Raw genomic sequence first — 10,661 nt, 5'->3', positions numbered from 1 at the left:
CTTTCTCCTGCTCTCTGTGTTTCTGTGAATGGTAAAGTTTTCTCCTAAATTCTTATGCTTGCCAAATTTTGGTTTCATTCTTGACCCTCTCTCAGATTGCTGATGTAAAAAAAATGTTTCTTTGAAAATGGTTCTTACACCAATTTCTTCTTTTACACTTCCCCTACAGATACCTAAACTCAATTCTTTATTACTGCTGACCCAGACTATTACAATAACCTTGCCGCTCCTCTGCTTCCAGCCTTATCTTCATTTTGCTAAAACAGATAAATGTTTGCTAAAACGTTGCCCTCCAGGGAAGTCTAAGCTCCTTAGCTTTGTCATTGAAGACCTCTGCCATATGGTCACAACCTCCCCATCCAGCTCTATTTCCCGCCACTTCCCTTCACTCTCTCCCCTCCCAGTTACCCAGTCGTACTCGACCATGCCTTGGGCTTTCCTGCACCGTTCTGTGTGCACATGATTCTTCCACCTGCAGTATCTGCTTTTCTCCTCTCTGCTTCTTAGAAGCCTCCCCGTCCCGGCACAAATCTATCCCTGTGAACTTCCAGTTCTGGCTGTGCTCTCTCTCCCCATTTTTTCAACTTCTCACGTATCATCTCTTGCCTCATATTATTATACAATGCTCATTCCTTCATCCACCCAACAAATGTCCATTGGGTCCCTACTGTGTACCATGTGCCTAGAGCTGAGGACTCAGAGATGAACTAGACCATGTCTTTCCTTCTGGGAACTCAAATACACAGAGAGATATGCATATAAGTCATGCAATGTTATGCTCAAAGTGAAATGAAAGCTAAGACAGGAGGGAGAGATGACTTGTTGGAAGAAGTTAGGGAAGGAGTTAGTTCATTAATTTAAGCAGCATGGTATGATGGAAAGAACAGAGATCTGTGTTGAAATCTTGGATTCACAACACATTAACCCCTACTCTCTATGCCTCTGTTTGCCTGTCTGTAAAATGGGAATATTATCATGTACCTCGAAAGGTCATGGTGAGATGTGAATAAGATCGTGTTTGTGAAGAGTGTCTAGTACCAACTTGGGCTTGTACAGGTGCTCAACAAGTGTGAGCTCCTTCTGACCATAGCCCTGATCCTACCTTACATATTCCTCACGGTGCCCTATACAAACCATGATCCTGGTGACTATCTGTTGTTTCGTTGATTGACATTATTATGGATATGGATGATGCCTGTCATATCAGGTAACAGGGCCACTGGGAACCAGGCTATTTTAATGATCCTAGAAGGGATCTATTCCTCTTTCTGAGAACCATGAATTTGGAATTCGACCAAGGGAATGATACATGGGCAAGAGTCATACTTTTCCATCTCAGCAAGAAGAATCAGGGCTGCCAAGCCAGGAAGCGAAGAAGCCATAGCGTTCCTGGACCTACCACACCCCACTAATGAAGGCCAGGGCTTTCACGAGTCCAGCCCTTTGAAACCACACCGTAAAGCTCTTACTTCACTAATGCACAGCATGGAAGAGGAGTTCTGACTTAGCAAGAAGCCCAACTAAAGTCTTTTATGAGATGAGGGACTCTTCTGAGGAAACATAACAAGCCAAGGGGAAAGGCTTTTGACAGCCCAATGAGTAAGAAAAAAGGGCTGTCTTCCACATCCACACCCTCTGCAGAGGGGCTATAAATGCTCCCAAGAGGAAGGAGACCCACAGCTCTGTGGCTTGGACAACTTGGACTCTGTCTTCAGCCGGTCACCTCACTCCCTCCATCACCATGCCTTACAGCTGCTCCCTGCCCAGCCTGAGCTGCAGCTCCAGTTGCTTCTCCCGGCCCTGCGTGCCCCCCAGCTGCCACGGCTCCACTCTGCCCGGGTTCTGCAACATCCCCGCCAACGTGGGCAACAGCGGCTGCTTCTGTGAGGGCTCCTTCAACGGCAACGAGAAGGAGACCATGCAGTTCCTGAATGGCCAGCTGGCCAACTACCAGGAGAAGGTGCGCCAGCTGGAGCGGGACAGTGCAGAGCTGGAGAGCCGCATCCGGGAGCGGAGCCAGCAACAAGATCCCCTTGTGTGCCCCGACTACCAGTCCCGCTTCCGGACCATCGAGGATCTCCAGCAGAAGGTGAGGGGGTGGGCACCCCACTACCTCCAGCAGGAAGTTGTAGGGAGGGAATTCGAGATATGATTAAGAAACAATATAAGCTCTCGGTGTGATTGAAACACATGGGTTAAAGTCTTGCTTTTCCATTCTGTTTTCTTGAGGGCTGGTCTTATTCTAGTTCCAGGACTGTTAGATCTGAGTATTTGCATAGCGTTAGTCTGTGTGGAGGTAGCAGCACTTTGCATAAATAAACTGTAACTAAAAGCCGCCTCCGGGGCTTCCCTGGTGGCGCAGTGGTTGAGAGTCCGCCTGCCGATGCAGGGGACACGGGTTCGTGCCCCGGTCCGGGAGGATCCCACATGCCGCGGAGCGGCTGGACCCGTGAGCCGTGGCCGCTGAGCCTGCGCGTCCGGAGCCTGTGCTCTGCAACGGGAGAGGCCACAACAGTGAGAGGCCCGCGTACCGCAAAAAAAAAAAAGCTGCCTCCGAATGCTTCCGTGCATTTGCCAAGACTCTGGAACTATTATCCTGAGGTGAGAGAAGAGACTGAGCCCAAGAAGGAAGCTGAGAAAGTGAAATTTTTGTAAGAATTGGACCAATTTCTCTCTCTCTTACCTGGGCTTTTGACTGCTCTGACCTCTTGTTGCTGTCCTCTTCTGGGTACCTAATTATCTTAACTTCATCGTCTTGACCTAGAGGCTTCTGGGCTTCTCATGGTGGACAGTGTCCAGTGAGGGCATAGAAGAGTTGGCTGAAATCAGAAAGAGTGGAAGCTACCTAGAAGAACATAGGACCAACCCATCCAGGATGGATGGGAGGGCGTGGCTCCATCCATGACTCTGCCCCCTCCAATTGCTAGTTGACATATTTATCTTCTCCACTGAATTGGAAGTTTTTTGTGGGCAGGATCTAGTGCTTACTCATTTTTGTATCTTCAGCTCCTGCTACCATGCCAGACATACGGTAGGTTTTTAAAGAGAAATGTTAGTTATTATTATTATCAGCTTCTCAGTATTGCTTATTAGGAAAGAAAAGGAAAAATTGTGTATCTATTGACACTTTTCTTGCATATGTCAGTGTTCTTTTTTTACCCCAAGTTTGATTTCTTAAATATTTATTGAGCAACTATTGCACATGGACAGCATTTAATAATCTTATATAAGATCCACTGTGATTTCTCATTCTGTTCCTTCCAAGTAAGCGAATTAGTAGGGATTGGCTAAAAATAACCAAGCTTATTCTAGAATGTTTTGGGTCTTCTAGATCCTGTGCAGCGGTCTGACAACGCCAGGCTGGTGGTGCGGACTGACAACGCCAAGCTGGCCTCAGATGACTTTAGGACCAAGTGAATGGGTAAGGGGGCTGTTGTCTTCCCTCTTTCCTCTCCTTCCCCTTAGCCTGTCCTCTGTACCAACAAACATTGACAAAGTTTTCCCTAGACGGTTTCCCTAAGATCGACAGAGCCATTGCTAACCAGAGCTCAGAGAACCCTTCTCCAGAGTCAGACTCTGCCTGCTTTTCCTTTCCAGAGGACATCTCCGAATCCCATCCAGTGTAGAAGTCATGTTCCCCTGATGCTCCGCTATGCACAGAGTCCAATCAGGAGAAGGGAGGAAGTGTTTTAATTTTGGAAATCTCACGGTTTATGTGCTTTTATCCCATTAAATCCACTGGCTCTTCATTTATTAAAAAATAATTACCAGTGCCTTTTCCTCCAGGAGCTTCGGTAGCGTGTTGAAAACCTATATGAATGAGATGGCTGTAAAAACCACAAACCCCAACTCCCAGTTGTCTGACAAACCAAACCAGGCCTGCCTCTGATGCTCCTGTATCACAGGTATGAGACAGAGGTGCCCTTGAGGCAGCAGGTGGAGGCAGATCTGAACAGTCTGAGCAGAATCCTGGATGAGCTGACCCTGTGCAAGTCTGACCTGGAGGCCCAGGTGGAGTCCCTGAAGGAGGAGCTGATCTGCCTCAAGTAGAACCATGAGCAGGGGAAGTTCTCCAACAGGATCAAACTCGCCAAAGCTTGTTTCCAGGTGCCAAGGGGTGTGGGAGAGACTCAACCAGCTGAGGAATCTGTTCTCCAAACAAAAAGGGATTTGTAGAGAATGAGTAATCTGTGATAGGAGACGAGGATTTTTCTGCCAGTGGCAGGAATGAGGGAGAAGGAAGTTGGCAAGCCCAGTAATGAGGAAAGGTCAACAGCCAGGCGGTGCCCACAGCCGCTTCCTCTCCCAGGCTGCAGCACACGGGGCTGCAGAGATCTTTTATTCCAATTCTCCGTTTAGTAACAGGAGAAGCCAGCAGGACCACCCTGCAGAGAGGGCTGAGCTGGAAACACAACCCAACTCTCCCTTTTCTGGTCTGGAGCTCTTTCTGCTGTTCAGTGTTGCCTGGAGGAAACACTATAAAGTGCTCACATCATTGCTAGATTAGTTGCGCGATAAAGAAGACAGATATTTTGTGCAAACCTTAATTCCAGAACAATGTAAATGGTGACAGTTAATATTGAGTGCTTATTGTGTGCCAAACGCTGTGCTAAGTGCTTTAGAACTCCATCTTACAGATGAAGCACTTGAGGCTTCTAAAAGCTTCTAGAAGCTTCCAGTAAGTGGTAGACAAGAGACCCCCTTCAGATCTGTCTGACATCCACCTAAGCCCAGGCACGAAGCTATGTTGGGCGTGTGAAGAGCTTAGTTGATAGTTACTTCCTTTATCAATAGCTAAACTAGTGAAATCAACAAATCACCAGTTAAGTCTATTCTATCCCAGGACGGCAGAGTTTGAGGTAAACATTCTTTGTTTCCTCTTTAGCTGCGCTCTATCCTTCTTATTACGCATGGCTAAGAATCAAACCATAGTCTATATGGTATACTGACAAGAACACTGGATTGGGTGTTTGGGCTCCAGAGTTTAAATCGTGGTCTATCGCATCTCGGCTCTGAGTCCAAATCCCCGCACCTCTTTAAGTGAGGAGTGCTATACTGAGTACAAAGGTGGAAGGAGGTCATGGACTTGAAAGCACTCTGTAAAGTGAAATGTACAGGTTAGTCATTGAATACAGAACCCAGTTAATGAGAGGATCAGAGAGAATCGAACTTTTGAAAGCTTAAGAATAAGCACAAGTTGAATTGCACTCTCTCAGAGGAGAGCACTAGGATCCTTTGTGATACTTTGAATTGTCCCCTTCCTCCATCAGGAAGCCAACTCCCTGCAGAGACAGCTTGGAGACCGCCTCAATGAGGAGGGTTGACATGAGAGGAGGAACCATAGGGACTGGAATGTGATGGAGAGTCTTGGGGTGAGCGACGAAAGGAATATTGTCTATCGGGAAATGTGGGGAGACATGAGGGGAAGGGACGTGGGCCCACCTAGGCGGTCTGCCCCCTTTCTCCTCCTGGATGCACGTTTGAACCTCTTGTCTCTTATAGGCACCTGCATGAGCTCCCTTTTGAGGTTAGTTTTATGTGGGTGGCTCTGAGAAGGAGTCACTCACAGGATGGATTATCAAGAGGCTCAAGGGAGGGCCTTGAGCAGAAGCAAGCTGGAAACACCCAGGACCTATACTCGGGTAAGAAGATGCAGGACATCCGCCCTGTGGGAATTGCTGTTCACTCTGGGAAGTCCTATAGCTGCTAAAACCCAGAAGTCTGGCTCCCTTGTCCTGGAGGGGTGTTACCAGAATTCCTCTCAGGAGACTTCTTTTTTCATCCAGGTCCTTCACTATTTCTAGAAGCCCATATTGTGTGGTTTTGTGTATCAAGGTGGGATCCACTCTGAGGTCCTTGAATGCAAAACACTCTTGATGTTGAAAGAGGCTCAACCCCGACCTCTTCCTCAGGCCACCATTCATTCCTCATCTGTCCGTTTCGAGGGCTGACCCCATGGCCATGCCTGGTGGGTGAGAGGGCCTTGATTACCCAACTCACGGAAGAGGAGACTGCCCACAGACCAGGTGGTCTGGCTCCAGAGCGCCCATTGCCAGCTGCACCTCCAGCCCGTGGGTCTCGTGTCTCTGAGGGCCCAGCTGCTGATGTGGGTATTTGTACTTCCTTCTCAAATGTCCTCATCCGTGACCACATCTGGGCTTGTTCTATGTGCCAGATAGGGATACATAAGTATCACTATTTCCATTAAAATAAAGCTTCATTGATGGATAATCGACACAAAATAAACTGCACATATTTAAAGCATGCAGTTTGGTAAGTTTTGACAAATGTGTACCCTGGAGAACTATCACCACACATATCCACCATCCCCCCAGATTTCCTCGGGCTGCTTTATAATCCTCCCCCTGCCACACTGGCCCCTTCTCCATTTTACAGAAGGGCAAACTGAGTTTTCTGGGCGTCTGGAGCAAGAATACACACCGCCTGGCTCTTGCCTTTTTCCTACATATTGTGGCTCATAAGGCCAGCGAGGTGGCCAATGGCAGTAGTGTGGGGCTTCCAATGCTTGATAAGAGAGGAGTCGACATCTATTTACTACTTGTGGAAAGCAGTCAGCCTTGAGAGCAGGCTGTGGACACGCCAGGCATGCCACCGCTGCTCGAAGGGACCGTCCCTACTTGTTCCCCTCCTTGTTCCGTTCCATGGGAGATAAACCACCAGGGCCCAGGGATCAGAAAGAATGTAAACTGAGACAAGCAAAGCTGTCTCCCCCCTGCTCGCGCAGGTTACTTTTGATGATTCTGGGCTTATGGGTTTCCTCCCAGGGAAGTTAACCTTGAAGCCGAGACAGTCTCTAGATGATGTAAACCACCATCTGGCAACCTTCCCTTTTCTAGTCTATATAATCTGCAACTGTAGCGCAATAAAATTTGCCCTGCCAACCATCAGTTGTCTTGGTCCTTCTGACCCCATTCGTCGGTGCTACTTCTGACCCTGGGCGGTGAGATCCTCTTTCTCTGGCTGGTCCGTGGCAACTACTTACTGTGTTCTTCAGACCAAGGAGGGCAGTTTAAATTATGGCCATTCCGTAGATGGGGACCCGAGGGTAGATGCTTTAAGGAAACTTGGTCAAAACCTGCAGGTCAGTGGTGGAAGCAGGTTCTCCCTGTCCCCACCCCCCACCCCCAAATCTAGCTCTTCTCCCCTGTCCCAGCTTGGATTCGGTGTGGATGGCTTCACCTCCATCCATCCAACGGCGCTTTGATATTCTCTCTGCATTCATGCGGGAGCTGATACCATGGCTTTTCCTAGACGGACACTCACCTGTTCCACTGTACCAGGCCTCCCAGGTATGTGCATTTAAAGTCCCCCTGGAACCTGAGTCTTCCTTTCCTTGCAACAGAATGCCAGATAACACCTTGGAGGTGGTGGAGAGATTCTGGAGTTTGGAGATGGATAAAGTGGGGAAGAAGCTTCTTCCAGGCCAGGTATGTGCCTGTGGTCAGCCCAGAAGGTCATTTTCCTCTAGAATCCTTGGTGTAGCTGGAGGAGAGGCAGCAGGGTCGCTTCTTCTCCCTGTTCTGCCTTCTATTCCCTTTATCTTAAAACACACCAAAGGGGATGCTGTGGGACGGGCTCACCCAGAGTTCACAGAGCAGTGGAAGAGACAGGCAGTAAATAAGAGGGACTGAGTAAATCAATACAGCAGGAAGAGGATTTTAAACAGTGGTAAGCACTGAGAAGAAAGGAAAGTATGGTGGTTGATAGGGGTCTGGGCAATAGTCTTTACCATGGTCAGGTCTGGTCTTTCCAGGAGGTGGCATTTGATCTGAGACTGGAAAATGAGGAGAAACAGACCAGAGGGAAGGAGCATTCCAGACAGAGGGAACAGCACATCAAGGGAGGGAACGAGCTTGGTGTCTTTGAAGGAGGAAGGAAGGCCAGTGATGGAGTGACAAGCCAGGGAGGAGCCATAGCACCCGGGGCTGGCAGTGGTCTCCCTGCTCTGGGGAGCATCTGATTGTTTTTTTTTTTTTTTCAGTACGCAGGCCTCTCACTGTTGTGGCCTCTCCCGTTGTGGAGCACAGGCTCCGGACGCGCAGGCTCAGCGGCCATGGCTCACAGGCCCAGCTGCTCCGCGGCACGTGGGATCCTCCCGGACCGGGGCATGAACCCGCGTCCCCTGCATCGGCAGGCGGACTCTCAACCACTGCGCCACCAGGGAAGCCCGAGAAGTTTTTATGATTGTTGCTAATACTAAAATGAGCCTTTATCACTTTTACAGGACAACGGAAGAATCTAAGTCGAGTGTGAAAGGTAAAAAAAATTCTTGCATTGTTTGAATCTACTTTTTTAAAAGAAATCAGCACATTTATCCATTCTGCAGTACTCATAACCCCTCATGTACTCCTGAATGTTCTGTGTTCAATTTTCATTTTCTTCCCAAATTGCCAGGAATATTGAATTAACAAATTACATAAGACAGAACAAAGTGAGCTCTCAACATTGTCCTAAAGGATATATATAAAAGCTCTTTGCAAGCAGTAAAGTAGATAAAAATGATCATTAATATTATTATATCTCTATCAAGTTATGGGATCTGTTGACCAAACCCCTAGAAAATTAAGAGGAAATGATTTCACATAATTCCCCAAACTATATTCTGTTGAACACTAGTGTCCCATGAGATTTTAATTGTGTATTATAGAAGATGTGTTCTATGGCCCGACATGGCTGGGAATACTGTGTACTATTATCCTCTTTGTGAAAAATCAGGCTGTATTTCAGTATTAAAGATGGAACAAATACTGCTGCAGGGAAGAAAAGGAAAAAGAAAGAGAAAGAAACCACAGCAAAAATTTTACTTTGTTTAACCCAGTGTTCCCGAATACCTTTGACCTGGGAACCCTATTTTCTCAGATTACCTTGAACATCTCACAGAAAAGTTCTAAGAAACCACATTTTGGGACAGGTGGTTTATGATAAAAATGTTTATGATAGTTTGTGATAAAAATGTTCTAAGGCATTAGATTAGTTTATGATAAAAATGTTCTAAGGCATTAGAGTAGTTTATGATAAAAATGTTCTAAGGCATTAGATTAGTTTATGATAAAAATGTTCTAAGGCATTAGATTAGTTTATGATAAAAATGTTCTAAGGCATTAGATTAGTTTATGATAAAAATGTTCTAAGGCATTAGATTAGTTTATGATAAAAAAATGTCCTAAGGCATTAGATTAGTTTATGATAAAAATGTTCTAAGGCATTAGATTAGTTTATGATAAAAATGTTCTAAGGCATTAGATTAGTTTATGATAAAAAAATGTTCTAAGGCATTAGATTAGTTTATGATAAAAATGTTCTAAGGCATTAGATTAGTTTATGATAAAAATGTTCTAAGGCATTAGAGTAGTTTATGATAAAAATGTTCTAAGGCATTAGATTAGTTTATGATAAAAATGTTCTAAGGCATTAGATTAGTTTATGATAAAAATGTTCTAAGGCATTAGAGTAGTTTATGATACAAATGTTCTAAGGCATTAGATTAGTTTATGATAAAAATGTTCTAAGGCATTAGATTAGTTTATGATACAAATGTTCTAAGGCATTAGAGTAGTTTATGATACAAATGTTCTAAGGCATTAGAGGTTCAGGGACTCAGAGTCCAAGCAACTATCACAGAAGAGCTGGTCTCAATGCCATCCCTCTGCAAGATCCCAACAGATGGTCCTTCAGCCTCTCTTTGGCCATGTCCAGGGATGCGAACCCATTACTGGAGGGGGTGGTCCAATCTACTATGGGAGAGGTTTGACTTTAACAAAGTTCTCTCTGGATCTCTATTAATGGTTTCAAGTCTTCCCTTTGGTCTAGAATCGGTTTATTGATGTATCAACAAAGCACTTATTCAAATAAATCATACCTTTGAAAACTGAGACCATGATAAACATTCCTGGCTTCTCACCCATCCTTCATGAGGCATGCTTTCTAGATCTTAAAGTGAGGTCCCCAGAATGGCATTGAGTGCTCTATAAGCTCATAGGATCTGTGGTGCAAGTGTTCAAAGCCCACATAAGCAGAAAGGCCCCCTCCAGCACTTGTGGTCAGAGACTAGATTCTGTATCAGGAACACCTAGGATGAAGGTCTTGACTGCTAGAAGGTGACACTGTTCAGACACCGTCATTTCCTGGAGGGTAGGAGGAAAATTCTTCCTGGTAAGATCCCTTTTCACTCCAGCAGAGCCCACCATATGGCTTAGTGATCATTTTGGAAGGCACAGAGAGCCTTTGGGTACTGAGAACAGGGAACAGAAAAGGAGTACAGTTCAGATGGTGGGGAGAGCGTGGCAGTGACCTGTTTGTTCCTCTTTTCTTTTTTCATCTGCAGCTCCAAAGATCAAGGTCATCATACAGGAGAGCATCAATGGAAGAATAATTCTTTCTCAAGTGAATGAGATCTAAAAGTACGCGTGAGGCCAATAAAAGTTTCTGCCTATTGTAAAAACTATTTTCCCCCAATGGAAAGTCCTTGCCCAGACACAAATGGGTGAATTCTAAGAGGTATCCTTGGAGTTATCAAACTTAGAATCTTTTTTTTCTCTGTAACAATCTCACCAGATGTTCCAAAATGATCTTAATATACGGCTGCACTTTTTCAATCAGAGCATGAGTTCATGAGCTTAAAGCTCTACTTTCCTAATACA

The 10,661-nt window shown here is 45.8% G+C and overlaps 1 protein-coding gene across 12 annotated transcripts; it reads left to right on the top strand.

Moving 5' to 3' along the window:
* The first annotated feature begins 1,337 nt into the window (after positions 1 to 1,337).
* On the top strand, positions 1,338 to 10,434 carry LOC115803059 (keratin, type I cuticular Ha3-I-like). Of its 12 annotated transcripts, none has more exons than XM_089901253.1 (6): positions 1,338 to 2,089; positions 3,332 to 3,421; positions 5,271 to 5,372; positions 5,503 to 7,448; positions 8,003 to 8,277; positions 10,346 to 10,434. In XM_089901253.1, exons 1-3 carry the CDS (start codon positions 1,742 to 1,744, stop codon positions 5,322 to 5,324), a joined length of 492 nt encoding a protein of 163 aa, XP_089757379.1. In that variant the 5' UTR covers positions 1,338 to 1,741; the 3' UTR covers positions 5,325 to 5,372; positions 5,503 to 7,448; positions 8,003 to 8,277; positions 10,346 to 10,434. The 12 variants fall into 12 exon arrangements, with proteins under 12 accessions (XP_089757379.1, XP_089757378.1, XP_089757374.1 ...); XM_089901248.1 differs by adding an exon at positions 3,598 to 4,107 and having other exon boundaries at positions 1,339 to 2,089; positions 5,271 to 7,448; XM_089901250.1 differs by having other exon boundaries at positions 1,339 to 2,089; positions 3,598 to 5,642; positions 7,364 to 7,448.
* Positions 10,435 to 10,661: the final 227 nt, after the last annotated feature.

The sequence above is a fragment of the Delphinapterus leucas genome, chromosome 19, assembly GCF_059928025.1.
Source record: "Delphinapterus leucas isolate spDelLeu-1000000601 "Yukka" chromosome 19, BTC_Dleu_Yukka2, whole genome shotgun sequence".
In the NCBI taxonomy this organism is placed as follows: domain Eukaryota; kingdom Metazoa; phylum Chordata; class Mammalia; order Artiodactyla; family Monodontidae; genus Delphinapterus; species Delphinapterus leucas.
The sequence above is the reverse complement of the archived record's forward strand: the minus strand, read 5'-3'. Positions and strand labels throughout refer to the sequence as shown.

Bases quoted from the DNA above. Each gene is read 5' to 3' on its own strand.
- LOC115803059 (XM_089901246.1), top strand. From the start codon at position 1,742: ATGCCTTACAGCTGCTCCCTGCCCAGCCTGAGCTGCAGCTCCAGTTGC. The intron at 2,090-3,331 runs GTGAGGGGGTGG...TGGGTCTTCTAG, and splicing joins TCGAGGATCTCCAGCAGAAG to ATCCTGTGCAGCGGTCTGAC.